The sequence below is a fragment of the Argiope bruennichi genome, chromosome 6, assembly GCF_947563725.1.
Source record: "Argiope bruennichi chromosome 6, qqArgBrue1.1, whole genome shotgun sequence".
In the NCBI taxonomy this organism is placed as follows: domain Eukaryota; kingdom Metazoa; phylum Arthropoda; class Arachnida; order Araneae; family Araneidae; genus Argiope; species Argiope bruennichi.
The window spans coordinates 118429184-118453485 of record NC_079156.1 but is presented as its reverse complement, the minus strand read 5'-3'; the positions used below and the strand labels follow the sequence as shown (position 1 = coordinate 118453485).

The following is a 24302-nucleotide window of genomic DNA, read 5'->3' as shown; positions in this document are numbered from 1 at the left end:
GGAATCGTAGTCGGAGTCGCAGACAAGTAATTAGTCGGCGATTGGGTAACGAAGAAACGACGGAGAGCCAGCGTTGTCTGAAGCCAAGCTATTGTATAACTGAGCTGTGTACCGAGGCCTGTTGTCTATTGTTGAAGCAGCGTCGTTTCGTGTGTGGAGTAGCAAGTCGTGTAATAATGAGTCGGCAGTTGGTTACAGCTATAGTGAGGAGACAGTGGAGAATTTCAGCCGTTTGGAGTGACCGTAGAGCGAAGCTCCGAGGACCCCCTCTCTTGCTGAATTCTGTCTGGCCGCTTTGTGTACTATGGTCGATTACTACTTGTGGGCTACTGTTTGTTTGTCTGAGCGGTTGTGTGCTGCCCTGTGTGTTCGTCTAGGCTGTACATATTTGTCTTCTGTGTCTTTGTGTTTAATAAATGTCGTTGTTGTTTCCTACTAAAAAACTATTTATTTCAGCATCGACCGTCACATTAGTAAAAAGAACCCCCACGAAGGAAGTAGAGTTAATCCGTAGCACTATGTATTAGATATTTCCTTCTCACGTATTCAATCATTTCTGTTCCTATGAAAAGTCACTTCCCATCATTTTTCGACATACAATGATTATAAATTACTCCAGATTAAAGATACTAAGTAGTTACGATAGTTTATATGCGATGTACAATGAACATAATAATAGATTCACATAAATTATGGATCTATTTTCCCCTTATAATATTCCCCTTATATATTCATATAATTATCTTAAATCTCAGCAGTAAAATGAGATTCAAAGATTTCCTTCAATATTTGCTATTCTTTAGTTTTCAAACAACTTCAGCTGCTGAACGTTTAACATAAGGAATGTTAAAAGATTTTAGTTATGATTTTTGTAGGCGATTCTTTTGAAAATTCTTTTTCGTTGTTGTGGATTGTGTTCTATACGTTTGATACAAGAAACGTTTATTGATGAAACCAAATTTGCTTTCCTTATATCGCAAAAAACCAAAAAATATTATCAAGACGTCTTGAAAATATTGCCCCATTGAAAAAAAAAAAAAAAAAAAAAAAAAAAGAGCAGTTGATTCGTTATAGCCGAAGGGTCATCACACTGGTCTCGTAAATTAAGAGATCGTGAGTTCGAATCCTGCTGGCAACAATAAGATTCGACATTTGTGTAAATATTTTTTTTTAATTCCTTGATTTATGTTCTCTTTTGTTTTATGCTCCAGAAGATTCTGGACCTTTCTTTAGTTTACCAGAGAAGTGCTCTGGATTTTTCTTATTGTCCCCAGAAAAGTATTCTGGAACTTTCCCTGCTGATATAAAAGCCAAAGTTTTGATGTCACGGTTCGAGGTAAAGGTTTTCTAAGTTCAGATTTGTACAGAGCTTGTATTTCTACTCTTTGAGTTGAGTTAAAAAACTGGTTTAGCTTTACTTCCTGCGGGTCATTGAGTTCCACGCTAAAGTACCAACGTGACATTGCTCATTCAACATTTGTGTATCGTAATTGTGCAGCGATCAAACAGCATCATGGAAGTATCGTAAACTGTCTTGAGTTTAAAGAATGAAAAATTAAAACAACACTGAATAAATCACGTCAAATTCTCCAAAAGCCTCAAGTGAACATTTTTCTTCCAACACCCACAAATGATTTTCTAGTATTCGGAATTCACGAACAAAAAAAAATCGTATTCTAAAATTGTTTTATTATGGCATCAAACGGTGTCATTATGATCGATTATAAAAAGTCAAGAAAATTAAATTTTAGTCTTAGGTTGTGGTCAATGTTATTTAAAGAAACATCAAAAAGTAATGCTCATAAAGATAGAAGTTATCAGAAATGTATTCAGGATTTAATTAGTGGAGAAAAAATATTGAGGTCAAATCTAATTTCTACTAACCTTTTTTTTTAATCAACTGTTCTAATACCATTTGAAATCGTAGGATAAAACTTTTTGTATAGGAATTATTTTCAGTCAGTGAATTTTGATTGATAACAAAATACACATAGATATTTTTGATATCCCTGTTTTTTTGGACAAGATGGAACTTCACAATTAAAATTTTAAAAGAATGAAAAATATTTTTACAAATTTGCAGCTTTTTTTTCTGAATTAATTAAATCTTTCACTACTAATCTGGTCTAACCGACATAACAAATTATATAATGGTGGGCCAGTTTCTGTTTCAAATCAGGGACATCTTAGACGATGACTTGTTTGACATCTTATAACCCTCTTATGAAACAGAAACTGTCCAGGTAGAATAGAATTGTTCGTTATTTGGGGCAGATCAGTATTGAAAGGGTTAAACTGTCAACGAGTACGATAGTATATTTAATAGATTTTTTAATGAATATAACTTTTTAATTCAAATTTTCTTCTCCCATTAATTACTTTTCATCCTGAAAGTTTAGTATTTCGATTCAAAAACCAACTTCATGTTACATAGCCTTAGACGCTTATTTGAAAATGCCAATTCAACGACAAACAAATGAAATTTCTGTAATGTATTCTCCCCACTTTTTAATATTTTTATGACAACTCGACAATATAATGTGATATATTATTTGATCAATGCCTATGAAATTTCTGTAATGTACTTCCCCTACTTTATAACATTTTAATGACAATTCGACAATAGGATGTGATATATTGTTTGATCATTGCTTATGAAATTTCTGTAATGTATTTTTCCCACTTTTTAATATTTTCATGACAACTCGATAATATGATGGGATATATTTTTTGATCGTTGCCTATGAAATTTCTGTAATGTATTTTTCCCCACTCTTTAATATTTTTCATAATCATTTGACAATATGATGTGATATATTTTTTAATCACTACCTATGAAATTTCTGCAATATATTTTCCCAGCATTTAAATAATTTTCAAGACGATTCGACAATATGATGTGATATAGTGCTTAATCATTATCTGTGAAATCTTTTTGTTAACCCGATTCTCTGGAATAAATTTTTGAATATTTGTGATAAAATGTTCCATTATTTAATTCACTGGGATACGATTCTTGTCACAGTGATATTATCTTCTTTGATGTATTGTCACAATAACTTTCGCAAGTAACTTCCCAGAGCGTTTGGGCTTCATAGATTTATGCAAAAATAAACCATATGTGTGTTTCTGATTTACTTTCAATTTTTTTAAATCTATTTGAATTATCTTTTTATAAATCTTCACAATTTCTTAGAATGACACTTTTAAGATCTTAGTGAGACCGAATCTAAATGCTGTTGTAATGATTTGATCCTGTCCGATTAAATAAAGGATAGCGTTTATATACATTTTTCTTTATTTACAGCCTTAGTTACATAAAAACAACTCTTTCTCATCTAGCTTAAATGAATGATGCTATTTACAACACGGAAATTAAACAAGAATAGTTCCTCGAACAATTTCGCAGAAAACCACTTCACAAGAACAGCTAACAGGCTACTACTGGGGTAGCTCTCGGAATCCACCGAATTTCCTTCGGATGGAATTTTACTCAGAAGATCCGATTCTCACGAAGCTTCTCTGACCTTTCCTTCTCTTTTTCTTCCGAAAAACTTGCATTTTATTTTTCTCTCAGACTCCACCTCTCATGCTCACATTGGTACACTTGGGCTCCCTGATACCCAATCACCGCTCAGAACAAACCTAAATGATCTCTTTTCGACCGTGGGAATATCCGTTGATGATAAACCCTCTACAATGGGAAAGACGAAGATTGACATCTGGAGGGTTTGACACTCTTCCCTTTCGAAGACACGCTTTATTTCCCTGGTAAACATACGTGTGGTTGCTTATCTGGACTCCCACTAATTGGCCAGATGACCGTACTTAAAAGGAGGTCCCCCATCTTGCAATCTGGAGGCACTTAACACTGTGGGAGTTTTACACCTTGATGATACAGCTGGTCAGAAATGCTAATTATCGAGTGTGGGAAAAAGGGACGTCACCATGGTCACCAGGGTTTCAGGGCGATTCAGACGAGTCTTTACACTGTTCTCCGTTAAATTATAGGTGTAATAGACTAAATATTAAAAGAAAATACTGAGAAGGAAATTGAAATGGCATAGCTTATTTTATTCAGAAATCACAAGAACAATATAGCCATCTAAGAAAAGCCAATTCCCTATTCATTAAGAATAAAGTATTGCTTTGAAATCCCATGTAAGTTAAACCACCGTCTTCATATAATTTTCAGGCTTTAGGAAGATTTCCTACGTATAACTTGATCCAATCCATGAAAAAGGAAATTTTCATGTAAGTATTTGGTTTCTCACATTGAATTGTGCTGATTTTAGGTGTTATGCCCACAGCGTAATATGCACCGTCAATGCTTTTAAATAATGCCGATCCTGATTCACCCTGTGGTAATAAAAAAAGAGAATCCAAGTTATCCATAGGTATTTAATTTAGTTAAAACACATGCAGTCATCAAAATTAACATAACTGAAATTTTTATGTTGCGAATAGTGTATGAACCATATGATACAGAACACGATTTATAAAATATTAAAAAAAATATTTGAAGAATTGCTTCGAAAAAAAAAACAATCGAAAAATTTTACCAAGGTAAATCTGCATCTAAAATCACCTGAGAGAATTTTATTTCTCTTATTCGTTGTCATTAAATTATCCGAATGTCTTAGTATTTGAATCCAATCGCTTTTTTATCGTTCAAAGCATTTATTGAAAATCAAACGTTCCAAAGATTACGCTCACATGTAATCAAAAAGGTGGAACTAAAATAAAGATTAAATCTAACTCTGATGATGTATCTACTTAAGAAAATATAAGTGGAAAAAGGGGTTACGATAGCAAAAAATTTTATTTCAGAAGTTGAGATGATTCGTCATATGATCAAATTTTCATAAAAAAATCAATCCTTTAATATACACGAAAAGATACAAATATAGAGATATAAACTATAAAGGAAAGAAACTGTTTGTATTTGAAAAATGTAGGAATCAAAAAAGCAGTTCGGGCTTGAATAATTGATTCAATGATTTTCCTTATCATTTAAATTAAATAAAGAGTGACTGCACTGAAGTAAATCAGAATTAAATATATCTTCGGCATGTGAAATAAATGTCAGGGAAAAGTATTAAATTTTGTGACAAATTGTTGTTTCTCGCAACATGGATTTAATTTCTTAGATTTGTATTCAATGATAAAATTCTCTTTCCCAAAAAAGAAACAAAAGTGCTTGTATTAGATAATCTTCAAATGAGACAAGTGGTTGGGTTGGGTTGGATGGCTGCTTCAATGGTTTTTCCACATCATTACACTTCCTGGGATTCACCACTGTCGCATGTAGGGGATCCTCTTCTGCAACAAAAAAAATTATTACATTAGTGCCGAATTCAGAAATGAAATTAGAAATATTACATCGAATTTAAACAGTGGTTTTATGAACTAGCTACCTATGGATACTAACTAATTCTCCGATTATATTGATGATCCTCAAGTTCAATTAAATTGCTTAGATATGACTTTATATCTGTGATACCACGAAATTGTCATATATTAAAGCCATGTTATTTTAATTTTTTGACATATGTTGCGCTCATTATGGACATGGAGCTTTCTAATGGTGACCAATCCCATAATATCATGGCATTATATTATGGGATGTGTTATATTATGGTATTATATTATAAATGTGGGGTTCATTTATCTTATAAGTTCCTGAGTACTATGAGTTATGTACTTATATGTCACATAAATATACAGAGGATATAATATATTAGACAGATTTTCCTTTTTTAACTTTCAACATTAGAATAAAATCATCCGAATTATATAGTATAAGAAACAATGAAAACGGTTTGAATTTTAAGGCAAAAAAGTAATCTTTTGTTAGAAATTAAGCAAAAAATATTTTTGAAACGTTGCTGATATTCAGGAAAATTGTGCATGGCTATTGAGTTGGCATTCATTAAAAATACATTTTTGGTGTAAAAGTCATTTCTGCGCAATATTTTCGGATGTTATCATAGAAAGACGCCAAAATTAAACCCAATTTATAATTAATTAAAATTTTAAAAATTCATTGCGCATGTGTGCGTGTGTTTGCCAAATTTGGTAGCTGTTAGTCAAACAATCTGGCGAGTGTACACACACACACCACGCGTTTATCATTAGTATAGTTTTCCTGAACATTCAGGTTTTACTGAAATAAGGAATTATTTATAAATATATATAATAAGTAATTATTATTCCTTATTTCAGGAAAACCATTTTTCAAAATTGAATTGAAATTAATACTTGCTATTTTATGGTAATTGAAATTAATATGCAATTATATTGCAATTGAAATAAATGCAAATGTATTGTAATTCAGACCACTTGTGCAATCGCGCATGCATAATAAATCCTTCTTTGGGTATCCAACCAAAGTTTGGGTGCACATGCTTTACCAACCCCAAGGTTATGATAATTTATTAAATGAAATATTTTTAGAATCATTAAGATGGAAAAACTATATTTTAAAAGAGGTTGTGTAAAATTGCCTCGAAAACATATCTTATGATGAATTGGTGAGTTTTTCTAAAGTAGTAGCGCGTTGCTATGGCACAGTTGGATATTGGCGGAGAAAGAAGTTAGAAGATGATAAGCATACCCATGTTGAGATAATATTGAGAGGATAAGCATTAGCTTATTGAGAATGTACAAAAAAGGAATGATTTAAAAAAAAATCGAATCACTGAAAATCATGAAAGGATTTTTAAATATCACGAGAAAACAATTCTAACTATTCTACAAGAAGTGTTGAGCAAAATAAAAATATGTATGCAATTTTTCATATTGTATCAAATTCACATTCTTTCGTCACATTGCAACGAATGAGCATAATACGATTAGAAGTCAATTTTTTGGAGATACAATTTGAGATACTGAAAATGACCGAGATAAATTTTTACAGATGAAGATGTTTTTAATATGATCTTAAAAAGAACGTGATAAAACAAGAAATGGAAATGAAATAAATCAAAAACGTTTTAGTGAGAGTGGTCTTCCCAAAACTTTCTTGCATACCCTCCTATTAATTTGTCATGCCAGAGAACGCCTTACATGGCACTGGGGTAAAATAGTTATGAAATATTAACTTTTGGGATGAATGTAGGATTTTTACTCAATCTATCGTGTCGTCTTTCATGAGTTATTGGGCGATTAATCCCTGACACGCTTTAATATTATTCAAAAATCGATTTTGTGTTTTAGTTGAAACCGAAAATTCTTCTCTGTCAGTTGAAAGAAAAATTTGGCACAAAACTGCACATATGGTCACAAAATCCCAAACCAAATTCATTATATTTAATTAATTGCGTTTTTTAAAATTATTACATTTACTTGTTCCTGAAAGTACAGAGCGACAGACAGTCAACCTGTAGTTGGAATTGGCTTAAAATTCGACATATGTCAACGCTATAGATGGTAAATCTGTGCTCTTAATTTTATCTATCTAGATCTATTTATTTGGAAATTATCGTATTAAATTTTATTCGAACATGCGGACAGACGGATTACCTCACAACCGAATTTACCAAAAATTAGATAGAAATCTACAAATTTAGTTTAAGAGCCGTATACTAAATTTCATCCATCTAGCACAAAGCATTTTTGAGTTATCTTTTTCTTGGGCAGGCATACAAACGAACATTTTGAACTCAGGAATGACTAAAACGTGGAGATTCGTCAAAATCTTGAGTTCGAATTTTTTGATAATTACTATACTGTCTCTTTATTACGTACACGAGAAAGAAAAAAGAAATTCCAAATATTCTGTAGCCGGCGTTGATAAGTTACCATAAAAATATAAGATACCTGCTCAGTATAGGTTACATAAAATAAATAAAGTGTACATACGTTACAAGCAATAGAACTCTTATTTTACTTCCTCGCATATGAAGTATGGAAGAATTATTGTAATCGTCGAAGAATTTTAGCTAGAGATTTTGGTGAAAGTCCACGTTTCAGATTTCCTTGAGTTTGAAAACCATATTTCTGTCACTTTGCCTTCCTGTCAGTCGGTTCGTCTGTCTGCGAACATGGTAATTCCACCACAATTTGAGCAAAGCAGATGAAATTTTATATACGGATTCACAACTGAAATTGTAGATTCTTTCCCCTATTAAACGAAATTCATTCATAAAAAACCTGTATGCCTGGCTGTTCGAGTACAAGTGAGCTCGATAATTACCGAATGCAAAAAGCTAGAGCAGGTAAAACTCTGCTCACAGGTTTACCATCTAAAACATAAATACTTATCAGATTTTGATTCAAATCACCAGATGGGTGACTTTCTGTTGATCTGTAATTTCGCATGTATGTAGACGTATTAACTCAAAAAATGCAATGACTTAAGGCAATGGAATTCGTTATGTTACAAGGTATGTGTGATAATCCTTCTTTCATCGAGATGACGTCTATGTTTAAACTGCTTGCTCCTGCAAGCGAATTAATCACACGATGCACGGGTCAGCTGTATTTTCTTTCTTTCTTTTTTCGAGATTTATACGCGTATTTCATTAACTACCAAAAAACTTCTTCTTAATGTTTCCTTTAAATAAAAATATTTTTTCACCAGTAAATTAATTGAATATTATTTACAACATCCACATTGGTGACTCAGACGTGATCTAAACACGTAACCCTCTGATCTGGAGTTAGGCTTTATTTAAAAAAAAAAATAGAATTGGCTCATACATCGCATGATTAATCCGCCTGCACGAGCACGCAGATTAAACTGTGACGTCATCTTGATGAAAGCAGGATCACGACATATGTTCAGTGCTTTAACTACAACAGTATTTTGGGCGAATCGGCCCGGAAAAAGCTTAAAAAATACATATTATTGCGATAGATCCATTAAAAATGTTAGATTTATACCGAAGATATATATATGTCGTAACTGTCGTTTACCGATACTAAGCAAGTTATTTGCCGTCTTACCCGAAATCCACAATTTTATGCGGAGGAAGGGGTCTAAGTTTTTTATTTCAGATTATGAAAGGAAGTGCAAGAGAGAAAATGTCTACTGCTTCCGAAGAGAAGTTACACTTACTCATTTCCTCCTGGCTGTCTATGTCTACAAGCTTAAGACTTTTCTTGCAGTTCTTCTTCTTTTGTGCCGGCAAACAAATAGGGAAAATACTTTTGCTGCACTTAACCGGTGTTGATAATTGAATAAGTGCTATGTCGAATACATTCCAACGGAAACCATGCTTTGGATGTCCTATTACCTTTTTGGCTTTTAGAGATTCGGAATCACTGTATTCCGTATGGGATAGATGGATATCTTTTGGATTATGGAAACACAATCTGTGAACTCTACTTGCAAAACAGAGAGGGTGATTTTTCAGTTCAATCCTGAAATTGAAACCAATCGCATTCAATTTTTTTTTCATGAAAAATATAAACTATTCGAAACTTTTAGAATATATATGCATTTTTTCAATTATGTAGAGAGAACTGGATATTTCTTAATTTGTTTTCATATAACTCCCTTTTTTGTTTTTAGAGATTAAATTTTAAAACTGATTTTTCATGCAAATTTTCATGAACTAGAGCATAGGAATTCTTTTATAGTTAATGATTTCCGGTGTGAAGAGAATATTTTAAAATGTTCAAGATTTGAACGATTAACAATAATTAGATTTTAGTTGATATCAGAGGTGCCATCTGGTAATTAATTTAAGTATAAATTCCTTATAAGCGCTAAATTTTAAAAAAAAAACATGTTGTTAACAAGTGTAATAAAAATTTTAAAAATAAAATAATTATACTTAAAATTAAGGAGATTAAAACAAAAATATCAAATCTTTACGTAGTAGAAGCAAACTATAAGGAAAATAAGTCACACAGCTAACAAAGGTTTTATATATTCTTAACTATTAAGTGAAAATGTGGAAAACCGTTCCATATTTTTAAAAAAAAAACCATTTTGCCTTACATTTTTATGTATATTTTATTAGAACATTTAAGTGACAGCTTTTTCGATATTTTTAATTTAGCTTTGTTTTTATGACATTCAATTATAAATAGCTAAAACATATTAATTCACTTCATATGGCCTGTTGCATACTGAAATACAAGCTCCGCTACGAGTAACTAAGTGTAATATTCATTCAATAAATAACTTTCCGAATATTGTAGAAATTTAATTCGAACTCACCTAAACACACAGTGTGCTGCTGTTAAGACGAAATTTGAAGAAATTAGGGTACCTCCACAGGATTCACTCTTTTTCCCAACGACTGTGAAATTGACCTTGACAAATGAAATGGTGAACTAAAATATACCTCAAAGATAAAGATGAAGTTTTTCAAGGGGAAATGTCATTTCATGAATTACGGAGGATTTCTCTTGACCAGTTACTAATTACTTGGTCATTTAATAAATGAGTAGGGTTTTGCTGATATCTTGAGTAATAAAAAGATAAAATCTATTTGATTTCCAGTATTATTTCTCTGGTACGTCTTTTATTAAGTGAACTTTAATTCGTGGCTGAACCATTTGGTAAGTCAAATCATTGACTCTCCGACCCGCCCGAAGACACACGGATAAAGAAAACTGAATGACCGGACCTCCGCAACAGCAACACTGGCGGGAACTGTGGTTGAGTCCTAAGGGCAATCACCGGCCACGGTACAACCCTTCCCGAAGGAAGTACATTCCGTCATTTGATGGAAGGAACTGAACCATTTGGTAATAAGTACTTAATGAATAAGTATTTTAATTGATTGGACACAGTAAACTGAAGGCAGTAGTTACCTATTTGGGGTTTGGCAGATGAAACAAAATTTAAGGAATAGTAACTTTTACAGGAAATCATATTTATTGATACAGAATGAGTGGATGAAACTTAATATTGTTAATGAGCCATAACAATATTAAGTTATGTGGCAAACATTACATTTTGATGTTTGGAGATTAATAATGAATGGAAATAATTGCATTAATTAACTCAGAATCAAGAGATGAAGCACATTGCTATGCTTCACTGCTAAGCATATATAATGTCTTATATGTAGATTTAAATTTATGATTATTTTGAACTATGCGAATGATTCATACAAGTTCTTACAAATACTTTAAATCAGCAACTGCATTGTGAAGTATCTTCCAGCTTTGGAATTAATTATTTCCAGTTTAAAGAAACGCTCTCGAACCATTTTCGGTTAAACATTTAGAAAGTTTCAAAAAATTCAAAAAAACTTGCTTTACCTTTTAATGGAACCATAAATCTGAATTATTGAATTGTTTTTACAAATTATTTATTGATATTTCGTCAATAATTGTATTTATCAATCTATTTTAATCGCAAAAATGGAATAATAGTATGACAAAGAAATATCTGAAAGTTTTAAAATTAGACATAAAATAGAATAAAATGATTTATTATTTGGATGAAAACTGGGTAAATACGGTATATCTGTTTTAAAATTTTAGTAAGGTAAAAATAATAATCATAATAATCCTGAAATGAAGTTCGATGTGAAGATCTCTCGTGAAGATAAAAAGTACCAAGCGTAAAATGAAAATAATAATAATAATAATTGTTACATATGCTAATAGTAAGATAATTTTTGTTGATGAAACTGTCGACAATTTTAGCAGCAAAGAATAAATAAAGAAAGATAATAATGAAGAAATAGATAATACCAATTTTGAGTACAGGTTTAAATTAATTCCAAAGTAGTTACAATTTTAGATTCAAACAGAAGTTTGTAATTTGTAATCCATTGCAATTAACTTCAGACAACTTGGAAGTCTAAAAAGACTTTGTGATGTTATCTTGCTTCTTTGCACAAAAAATTCTGTTTTATATCAATCTGAATGAAATATCTATTTACTATAAATTAATGGGAAGAAAGAAAGAATGTACTGAGAGAATGTATACAAGCTTTTTGGTATTAAATGTATAACACAAAAAAATGTAAAGAATTTCAAAAAATAAGCTTAGTCAATCACTATATAATTTTAAATCTTTTGTCCAAATGACAATATATGTTCAGGAGAATAGACTTCATTTCTTATTGGTTAAATAAATTCTAGTTTTAAATGAGTTATCATAGAAAGAAACATTTTTACAAAGGATTTATAATTTTAATCATTAAAAAAATAATGAAAAGAAATAAGAAATTTCTTGAAAAATATTCTAGTGAGTACTTATCCTTTTTATTTACTCAAAAATTCAGTCAAAAAATCAGCTTATTTTTTGTATGACCCGTTTTCGCGTGATATTTTTATTATTAATGGTAACCAATCTTTATCATCTTATCTACTTAATAAATTAAATGCAATGTTGAATGCAATGTATGCTTTTCTAAAAGATCTAAGAGTGAACTTACAACCCACGGATAGTTATCTAAAGGAATTACAGGTCCCTTTTTTGTTCCTGCAGACTTGTAAAGATGAATTCCACATTCTGCAAACAAATATAGATTCATGATTTAAAAATTGTACATCACATCAATGTCATTGCCAATTTTCATATTGTAGTTAAAACACAAGAAATAAATTCAAAACAAAATGCAAACTATATAATCCATTACACAACATTGCCATGGCAAGGGAAAATAATTGTTACTTTAATTCGATTAAGTATAAAGCTGGTGTAACATAATACGTAAAATCATATCTCAAACGTCTTAAAACGATTCTTCGGTTGTAAATGCGAGTTTCTGCTCGAGCTCACAACCTAAGGGACGCGAATCCAGCGCTTATCCGGACTATCCAGACTATCCCGACCCTAATGGTTTGGGTGAGCCAGTCAATAACAGAAGAAGAAATTACATTTCCGCGTTGTTTCTATACGTTAATCCAAACTAGAGAAAATAATCTCCGCAAAACTTTCTATCATACTCTGTAATAAAAGTGTTTCCCATAGGACACCTTGCATGACATTTTAAATATCGGCATACAATAATTACGAAATATTAACCCCCGGCATGAATTTACAATTTTTACTGAGTCTATGGTGTCATCGATAGAGAGCGTTTTAGCTATCAATCATTGGTATACGATTAATGACATATAAAAATCAAATTTGGGTTTTTTCCAACTGATTGTAACAAAAATCAGGCACAGAGCAACAGTTACAGTTTAAAGCTCCATATCAAATTTGATTTATTTAAGGCTTTGTGTTTTTTGAATTATTGCGTTTGCATGCTTCTGAAAGTACAGACTGGACAGGCGGGCAAGCAATCGCTCTATTTAAAATTTAATAGGTATCTACACTATAGACATTAAATCTGCGTACAGAATTTTATTCGTTTTGATCTCTTTGTTTTGTTGTTATTTTTTTTTAACTTGTTTCGAACAGGCGTACGGACAAACTTCCTGTGAACGGAATTTATTCAGAATTTGATAGATATCTACAAAATTGGTATAAAGACCGTGTACCAAATTTCATCAAAATCTCGAGTCCAAACGTTTTTTACGGTAATAATTCTCTTTATCTATACTACGTATACGAGAAAGTAAAAAGGAGACTTAAAAATTTATTTATCTTACTAAAGACCGATTACCACCTGAACGTCATCAATGCAAATGTTCTGCATTTGATACTGAAATTTGTGGATTGAAATCCCGCCAAAAAAGCGGTACAAGCTATCTGGCGATCAACCTTGGAATGTGTTCATATCACTACATAACACCGATTTAAGACTATCCAAATAAACTCTCCAGTGCTGGTCTATTTCGAGACAAATTCTATTTAATAATTTGATTTACTGAATGAAAATCACGATTCTTACGTCTATTGCAGTCTCAAAATCCATTAGATATTATCAGATTATGTTATGGTAGGCAATCCAGAGGTAATTTATGTTTCCGTAATGGATAGTAAACTTGGAAGTAAGAAAAGAGAAATTCTTACTAAGCAGCCAGAGCTCTCATAAATGTCTTTCGTGCTTCATTATTTATATAAACTATTCCTCGATTTGACAAAATCTTCCCATAAGGGATATTTTTATATTTCTAGTATTATAGGCTATGTAATTTAAGAAAATGATAGAAACAATTTGGGATGTTTAAGGGAGAGCTTTCATGAACGGCTTAAAATTTGTTAGAGAAAATGTGGAGTTAAAAGATATTTGTACAATCCATCAAAAAATTGCTTATTATTTTCAAGTTAATTATCGTACAATAAAACTGCGAATGATGGTGATGGTAATAAAAATATAATTTTTATGTAATTATAATTTTTTTCTTACTTAGAAGTGTCTTCATATTTAGATTTGCACAATTTACAAACAGTAATGTAAAATTTTGATTAAATTTTAATTAATTATTAATTATCACACAATTTTGATTAAATTAATTTTCTAACTTAATTTATCTTTGAATTGTGTAAAATGTTGTAATTCTTAGTAAACAATCGATGGATTATGAATTACTGAAATTTTAAATATCAGATAAGTCTTTTCGGTTTATAAGACGTTTAATGAGATAATAATTCTTATTTATTTTAAAATATGTATTATAAATGAGAAGTGCTTTTCTATTTTTAAAAATATAAAAAGGTATTTCATAAATTTTAAAATTAGGTAATAATTTGAAAATTTTGAATAATAGAATTTTAAACTTTTGATGTCAATCAAAATAAAAAGATCAGCAATAATACTACTCCAAATTGTAGTCACTTCAGCCAAGTAAGTTTTAAGAAATGTGGAAATAACCAGAAGTTTTCTGAGAAAAGAGCATTATTTTTACTTCCTTTGTGAGGAGAGACATCTAAGCTTTACCAAAGGATATGCTGGTAAGGAATCAATAGCCAAAATGTAAATAAATTCTTTAGTAAAATAAAACGATTGAATATAAAAAGAAAAAAATTCTTGAAAATTATTTATAGTTTGCTGAGAATTATTGCAATAGTTTTGTAATAATTATCCTATAAACATCATTACAATATTTTTGTTTAATTTATAATAGAATGTTTGAAAGTATAGTCATTTGTCTTTCATTATTCCGCTTCTCAAATTATTTTTCAATTTACTCTTATTTTTTTAAATAAAAATATGTGAACTCATCAAAAATTTCTTTTAAATATTTTTTTTTAAATAATATGCTTCTAGAATACCGGTTAACATACATTATTTATTCTTAAAATTATTTTGAACATGGAATTTAATAAACGTGAAAATAAATGTTTGCATTTTAAATTACTGTATTAATTATTAAATTAAAAACTTAAATATAAGAAAATTGTTTACAGTTGTTACGGTTGAATTTTGAGTTTGTCGTTTTGCTTTAGTTCTTTTCTTGGGCATTATTTGTATATTTCCATTTATTTTAAGAATTTAATTAAACGATTACATATGCAGAGACCTTTTTATGCAAATTTGGTTTAAAGAAACCCTAAACATGGGAGATGCCTTTAGTAATAAATGGTGAAGATGATTCAGCTATAAATATGTGGCAGCTTATTATGCAAATTCAGTTTATGTATTTTTTTAGAGAAAATAGTTCCATCTTAAATGAAATACATCTTTGATTTTGACCTTTATATATAATAAGGAATAAGAAGCGTTCTGATTCGTTTTTGAAGACATTACCACACAAAATGTTTTGAAAATGGCATAGTTATTTTTGTGGTAGTAAATACTACTTTTAAGGAAATGGTAATGGAGGATTATGTACCACCACCAAGTATTTATTGTTACACAATTCTGCTATAAACCCTTATAATTTAATGCATCTTTAAATCTACGCACTTAAACTACTACAGTAGGAAGTTTTGGCATACAAATGTTATTTAAGTTTGGCCCAAACCTCAAACTATTTATATTTTCGATTAACTGTACGAACAAACTTAATGACTTCTTCTTCGTTGCCCGTTTTTCTGATAATGTCATTTTATACAAACGGTAATTATTAGAGGAATATTTCTTTTTAAAGTAAGTATATCAAAAAATGTGTAGAAACATTCGACAGTGATTTTGAAATCTCTTTTTCGAAGAAAAATAAGGAAGAAGGAAGAAATGTCTATAAAATTATTTCTTCCGACCCTTTCACAAATTGAAATGCAAAATAAGAAATTCACGATAGCAGAAATGTAAAAAAATACACTAAACATTTTTTAAGAAAACACAAATAAGTAAATTGAAGCACCAACTTTATTCTAAAAAGAAATGGCTTAAATCATATATTAAGGAAATATTTCAAAAAGAAAAAAAAAATCAATGTTTTTTACAAAGAAAATGTTGTTTTTATGATCTTAATTTTTCATATTTCTTTTAAATGTAATTCAAACATTAAGACAAATCAAATAATTATTTATCTTGTACTAATTTTGTGATTCTTCGCGTTTTTTGAGGAAGATTTGCCGATACAATTATGCCTGCGATCTATTATGTCTGCGTATTTTAAAATCTAAGAAACTATATTTAGACTAAAATACTTGATATTTGTGAACCGAGAATAGAAAGAAATTAGGAGAATTTTATACATATTTCGATCTTTAAGAACAATTTTGAGAAATAATAATTTCTGGATATCAGGTGAGAAAAACATTTCTGTGAGATAATAGTTTCTGAAATTTAGGTGAGGAAAATTTCGAAAATTGGTTCATTTTTAATTAATTAATATCTTAATAAATGTTTGGGAATTGATAAATAACTTTTTTTTTAATAATGGAAAGACGCATAAAAGATAAAGACTGAACAAAAGAAAATATGCATTGATTGATTTGTTTAATTTGTCGCTTTTACGCTTCTATTGATTTTAATTAAATATTAAAGTTGTATTTTTAATTATTTAGAAGTTATTATTCTTCAGTTACAATTAGAACTGAAATTCAAGGACAAAAAATTTTTCTAAATGGTTCTTTTCCTTTCAATATTTTCATTTAAAAAATTACTCAGAGTTTATGCTTTCTTATTTAAACGAGAGCTTTCTCAAATTTTTATTAATACTTGCCAGTATTAGAATAAACTTGAATATTTAAAAAAATCATTCAATTTCTTAATGTTTATATATATATATATATATATATATATATATATATATATATATATATATATATATATATATATATACAAAAGTATTAAAATCAAGTTAATAGTAAAATCAAAACCAAATAAAAATTAAATCGGCCGGATTCTTTTTTATTTGGTTTAATTTTTATTTGGTTTTGATTTTCCTATTAACTTGATTTTAATACTTTTGTATCAATTCATCTGTGTTTTAGAAGTAGCTGCAGTTGCGCTCTCTAAATACTATGAAGTTTCTAACCCTTTTCCTTTTTTGGTTTTAGTTTGAATAGGTAATAATTTTTAGTTGCGATTTCGAAACTGTTTTGTTTTGTTTTGATTGTTTTCAAACTATTTCTTACTTTAGATAGGTTACTTATATATATATATATATATATATATATATATATATATATATATATATATATATATATATATATATATATATATATATATATATTGGAATCAATCACAGTTTTAGGTAATATATTGCAAATTATAGATAAACAAAATAAGAATAAAAAAATATAGTTAAAAATATTATAAGGAAGAATATTTACATCTAAATATGATTTTTTGGGACAAATTCAAATATTTTTATGAAATTTTGAAATTAAACATCATCAATATTCATAAGAAACCAACTGTTCGTCTATTATTTTTAAAAAATATGAGCTCCCTTTAGGAAAAACTTCCAAATTTGCAGCACGAGAATTAAAGAATAATTCAAAGTGGACATAAAGTAATCGCTTCGTTTACTTACTTCTGCAGTCTTCAGACGTTTCGTTTGCGGTTGGATTTGATTTTACAGGGTGAAGCTCAGAAACATCTTCATCACAGTTATTTAATTCATCGTATTTATTATTTTTCTGTAAAAATACATAATATTTATTTTAAAAATTTAATTCCATTTCTTTTCAATAAAAGGTTGCATTCATTTGCAGGGAATCAATGGCTTCAATTTATTTTCAGTAACACTAAAGATTAATGAAAAATATTTTATAGGCGATGCCTGAATCCTATACCCACTTGCCAAATTTTCGTCTCATGTGCCAAGGAGTGTTTACTGTTTTTGTTAATTACATCTTTAGACTCGCATTTAATTCCCGAAATCTTTTTTTATTGAAGTTATTTCCCAAATAAACAAATGACAATCAATATTGATCTGACAATTGATTTGTAGAGCATAAGCCTGTGGTCGATAGCTTATAAAGAACAATAAAATTTATATAATATTTTCATTGAATATAAATGTCATCAGGAATGATAGATTACCTAAGTATAAGATAATGTTTTTTTAGTTATTTTTAAATGTAAGGAAAGCTAAATAAAAAATAAAGGAGATTCGAATAATTCATTGTATAGTGAGAGTGTTGTGATTTTATAATGAGTTTCCAGGTTTTAAATATAATATTTTTAATCTACACAAACACATCTACACTACAAAATTTACAAACACACATAGACAATTAAGTTAAAGTAAACAGTATGGTGGAGGGATTTCACCGTTTCTAACCGAAAGCATTCGGCGTTAGTGCAAGGGTTGCGCATAGGAAAATGTCGACTTCAGGATGCAGGTCTCCCGTTCAACTGCTTGTCTGCAAACTCCACAAGGGGGTGCTGTCTGGTCAAGGGGAAAAAGAGGTGATACAATTGGAAACAGCCTAATAAGGCTTGAGGTATAATTAATTTATATTTGCTTTTAAATTTCTATTTTAATAATATGTATTGATAAAATTTACTTAAAAATAAAATGATTATTTAATAACGTCGCAACGTACGAGAATACAAATTCAATACTAAAACGATGAAAAGTATTGTTACATACACCAAAGAAATATTTTAGGAAATATATTAAAATTAGAAGAAAATGTGGTAAATTGATATCACTGAAAAGCATATTTTTTTAAAAAAATTTTGTAACCCTGAAACATTTTTTATTTAGCCACAATATGCTTTAAAGTCATTAAAGTAAATTTCAAAAAATATTTTTAATTTTGAGAAACTCTTTCTAAGTGTGCACTCATTTTCAAAGGGGAAACTTCCTCTTGAATTCGGTAGCTCTAATCCTCTAAAAAACTTGAAAAACTATATAAAATTTGATAAAGTCTTTCTTAGTGATAATTATCAATAAAACAGCCGGTTGAATTCAGTAACTCTAAATTCCTTATAAAATTCAAAAATGATATAAATTTTGAGAAGCATTTCTAAATGAGTATTAATTACTAAGAAAGAAACTGCCTTTTGAATTTATTATCTCAACGTCCAATGATTTCCTTGTAGAGCTTTTTACCTGGTGACATTTTTAAATAAACGTCACATCAAATACGTCGCAATTTACTAATAGCATAACTGTTTATAATCTCAATTAAGATTCATTCTTTATGGATTTTAGTCAAAAAATAAAACAAATATGTAATTTTTCCACACATTTTTGCCTTTTTCATTTCGTTATTTCTATGTATTATTTTGCTTACACACATAATCTGATAAATTATCTTGACGAATATGATACAAAATTTAAGGTATGTTAACAATTTTTCTCTAAAACAATTTACTAAGTTTTGCTCCTCAATCTCATTGCATATATACATGCATTGACTGGCAAATGACAGAAGCATCATTCTAAAGTTATATATTTTTTGAAATAGGAGAAATATAACACGCCGTAATTTATAGAAATATCAAGATTCATTTTCCTCTCAATTTCAAATATTTTCTTTTCATTTTTGTAATTTTTATTTTGTATTGTGTAAAAAATATAACTGGCGTTAAAAATTTTGTTGTAAAATGTTTGAAAATTTGTGATTTTTATATAAAAATTACATAATAAATTTACCTTTACTATCTTATTGCTTATTAACATAAACTCATTAAAAAAAATAAGATCAAAAATACAAGAAAAATTCTAAAATCATTTTTTCAGAATCCGAAGTTGTTAAATCCTCAAATTTCACCAAAATTTCAATATTAATTTTTTATTTTAATGAAATTCTCTTTTTTTTTATAATTTTATAAAATATTAAAATATATATTTTAATATTTATTAAATTATTTATATTATTTTCATGGGGAATTACTTAATTGGAATTTTCATTGGGGAATTACTGTGATATTATTTTCATGGGGAAAGTACTTAATGCAAAGGGAAGGAAACATATCCTGAATCTAACTTTTAACATAAAAAAAATCACCAAAATTTCGAAGTGGAATTTTTCGATTCTTACAATATTGTTTCACATTTTTCCTTTTTGCACGAACAAAACATTATACAATTTACATTATTTTTTAAATTATAGATAAAATATTTAGAAATTTGTACGCACATATTCTGTCTTCATATCCTGCATATATATAATAAAAAAAAACGAAAAGTGCCTAATTATATTAACTGAATTCATTCATTAATATATTTAGGTTTAGCAGAAAGTACATTCATTTGTGAATGTACTTTCCCTTTTAATCAGCTCTTTTACACGAGAATTTAAATCAAATGATTTAAAAATCTGTGATATTTATATAAAAATTTCATACTAAATTCACCCTCATTATCTCATTGCAATTTATATAATTTTTTTCAAAAAATATGTACAGAATTCTAAAATCAATTTTTTTGAACTCAGAAATATGTAACTCATAACATTCACCAAAATTTCAATATTGATTTTTTTTTATGTTTATGAAACTTTCTCTTTCTATATTCTTATTTTCCATAAAGAAAATACTGAATACAAAGGGTAGGGAAAAAGAAAACGTATCCTAAATCAAATTTTGAACATAAAAAAAAATTCAATAAAATTTCGAATTGGCCATTCGATTCCTGCAATATTATCTCATGCTTCCTTTTTTGCACGAACAATATATCTGCATTATTTTTAAATTATAAATAAAATATATAGAAATTGATATGTACAATATTCAGAATATATACTCACATATTCGGTCTTGGTATCCTGAAAACAAAGGAAAAGAAGAATGCCTAAATATATAGTTTTCATATTTTTATATGGTTACATTTCAATTCTCTCTTCAAATTCTTTTCAAAATCCCTAAATAAACCAGTTTATAAAACACAAATATACATATTTACCTCTGTTCTAGTGAGTAAACATCGAAGCTGAATTAATTTGTTGATACTTTGAAAATTGAGCAATAATTTCATAACCGCATTAACTTTAAATATTTCCTCTCACTTCCGTATACTACAATCTCTTTAGTCAGGGAATTCTACGAACTTATTTCGTCAACAACATAACGGATGTGATAATATTGTTTGATTTCATCTTTCTAAAATAAACGATATTTTGATTGAATCAAACATTCGTAATATAATCCTTGTAAAACGAGAAATTTATATGAAGGTAGAAATGTTGTAATAATTCTTATTGGTGAAATTAATGTACATATTTTTTTCTAAAAAGCGAGTGAATTACTCACACCGTTAATTATGTTTTAGAATACTAGTTTATAAGGCCATATAAATATTTTAACTAGCCATTTTCAACATATATGCTTAAAATTCATTATTGAAAATTCCAGACTAAATTAGATGTAGTCTTAACGAATAATATACTGAATTTGAAGGAATCCTATTTTTTTTTTCTTAACAATAAATTTTGATTGATTAAAGAGTATTTTTAATGATGTATTTTAAATATAATTCTCGAACCATTATATTTAGCATTACATATCAAAAAATCAAATGATATATTTTAACTCCTTAAATTCAGAATTATTGTTTTACGATATTGTTCAAAATGTTCAATATATTCTAGTTTATTGTTAAGTCAACCATCTAACTCTCCGACTCGCCACGAAGGCAAACGGATTTAAACCATAAAAACTGAATGACCGGACCGCCGCAACAGCAACACTGGCGGGAACTGTGGTTGAGTCCTAAGGGCCGCCACCGGCCACGGTACAACCCTCCCTGAAGGAAGTACGTCCTGTCATCGATGGGAGGAGTCAGATACCCCACCTATTAATGTACCCTCCAGGATGGCGATATCCAACCACCATGCCGGAAGCATCTCATCCTCATTTCGAAGTGCCCCCGGGGGTTCTAGTTTATTGTTAAAATACACGAATGTTGCAAGCTTTTAAAATTATGTAATATATTAAAATTACTAATAAACTCACGATTTTAATATTTTAATCTTTTACAATTATTTTCATATACTATAATATTTCGCACAAAGATTGAAACATTAGCTTGAAGATTAGTGAGCTTGTATCATAAATATATTTAATTCTTCATATATTATTTATGAATTCGGGGAATCAAATATATTGACTAACATCCATAAAATGCTATGATATATATAAGGTCTTTTTCTCAATTTAAATGGCATGTCCTTTATGATTTTCCCTTCAAAAAAACTTCAAAAAACTGACCCAATTTATAACAGCAGTGACTAATAATAAAGATTATAAAAAATGCCTATTTCCCTGCTTTGAAAGTGAGTATATATTATATGAAATTAGAGATAATATATTAAATTTTCTATGTGTTTTTTGACATTTTGTATATTGACAAAAATAAATTTCATCGCTGACTTAATCTTCAAAATGTGCGATTTCTTTGTACTGTTATTGTATTTCGAAGCTCAAAGTGAAGAAAGAGGAACACAACTTTTTTAACATTGAGCTAATATGGCTCCTATGTTTAAAATGAACTTTTTTTTTGTTTGCACAAAGAAATATCAAGTCATGTAAAAATTCGCTTTAAATATAGAAAATCTGAAGTATCGTATATCTTTTTAATTTCGTTAATTCATGCTTCCAAGTTATTATAGAAATATATATATATATTATGAAATCTAAAAGGAAAAATTTATGAAACGCTTAACAAATCAAAAATATGACACTTAGCCTGTGCTAATTGAAACCTATACGTTAAGGTAACTAACCACTGAGGCAGTGACAACCCTAAATGCCAAACTTCATTACTTGAACACTTAAAGATTAATCACTTATCTGGCACAGTATAGACCGAACTGATGCTTGAAGTACTTAATCCCTTTACTTATAAACTGGATATGATATTTCTATACTAATGGGCCGTTTTGGGGTTTGTTTCTGTTTCAAGGAACTATAGCAATTGCTTCTAGGGATACCCTTGCTTCACATCCTAAATTCCTCATTTCACTTATCTGGCACTGTATAGACCGAACTGATGCTTGAAGGATTTAATCCCTTTACTAATAAACTGGACATGACATTTCCAAACTAATGGGCCGTTTTGGGGTTTGTTTCTGTTTCAAGGAACTAAAGCAATTGCTTCTAAGGATACCCTTGCTTCACATCCTAAATTCCTCATTTCACTTATCTGGCACTGTATAGACCGAACTGATGCTTGAAGGATTTAATCCCTTTACTAATAAACTGGACATGACATTTCGAAACTAATGGGCCGTTTTGGGGTTTGTTTCTGTTTCAAGGAACTAAAGCAGTTGCTTCTAAGGATACCCTTGCTTCACATCCTAAATTCCTCATTTCACTTATCTGGCACTGTATAGACCGAACTGATGCTTGAAGGATTTAATCCCTTTACTAATAAACTGGACATGACATTTCCAAACTAATGGGCCGTTTTGGGGTTTGTTTCTGTTTCACGGAACTAAAGCAATTATTTCTAAGGATACCCTTGCTTCATATCCTAAATTCTTGCTTCACATCCTAAATTCCTCATTTGAAAAAAGAGATAAGTTTATAATTAGCACAACTGTGTTAGTAGTGTGAGAGGTTTAAAGGCCAGCCAATACATGGCAACATGTGGAGAAGATCTGTTCATAAGAAGCAAATAGAACGACAATATCCTACGATGGATATATCACTCACCTGCCACATCAAAATGGAAGTGAAAAGCAAAAGGCAGGAAGCTTAGAATAGGGAGAACTTAAAGAGGAGATAGATCTCAAGGTATCTAAGGAGTAGGATACCCATACGCCTCAAGACACTTCCAAGCTTGAAAACATACACAATGAATCATAGGGCATATATATTTATACTCAAGTGTTTATGCATTTATCGTTTTCACTTTTCTACTGCGCAGCCATTCGTGGGAACCAAGCGAAAGTTTCGAACGCGATCCAAGAATTGTAAGAATTTTTTCTAAAGCATCAAACGAAATATCGATGACATGCATGTTCCTAATTTTGAATTCGTATGTCATTTGAGATGGTAAGCTGTGTGTTTCGTGTTTTTTTAAGTAATTTCTGTGTTTATGAAAATGGTGTGGTCAGAAAGTGATTGTTGGCAGCTGATTGACGAATGCAGTGACATCCAGGCAGAATTTCAAGTTCTTAAGTTAATCAGTAATATGCTGAC

At 29.5% G+C, this 24302-nt stretch overlaps 1 protein-coding gene across 1 annotated transcript; it reads right to left on the bottom strand.

Annotated features, from left to right (window-relative positions):
• Positions 1-5158: 5158 nt before the first annotated feature.
• LOC129971943 (transmembrane protease serine 5-like) lies at positions 5159-21019 on the bottom strand. Its single transcript, XM_056085921.1, has 6 exons — positions 20909-21019; positions 17737-17842; positions 12351-12427; positions 10172-10266; positions 9062-9366; positions 5159-5322 (listed from the first exon to the last, which is right to left on the bottom strand). Exons 1-6 carry the CDS (start codon positions 20969-20971, stop codon positions 5159-5161), a joined length of 810 nt encoding a protein of 269 aa, XP_055941896.1. The 5' UTR covers positions 20972-21019.
• Between the last annotated feature and the right edge of the window lie 3283 nt (positions 21020-24302).

What these genes read in the sequence shown, in the direction of transcription:
- LOC129971943 (XM_056085921.1), bottom strand. Translation starts at nt 20,971, where the DNA reads ATGAAAACTATATATTTAGGCATTCTTCTTTTCCTTTGTTTTCAGGAT. An exon ending in AACGTCTGAAGACTGCAGAA is followed by an intron (nt 12,428 to 17,736) that starts GTAAGTAAACGA and finishes ATTTGTTTGCAG; the next exon opens with AATGTGGAATTCATCTTTAC. An exon ending in AGACAGCCAGGAGGAAATGA is followed by an intron (nt 5,323 to 9,061) that starts GTAAGTGTAACT and finishes TTTTTGTTGCAG; the next exon opens with AAGAGGATCCCCTACATGCG.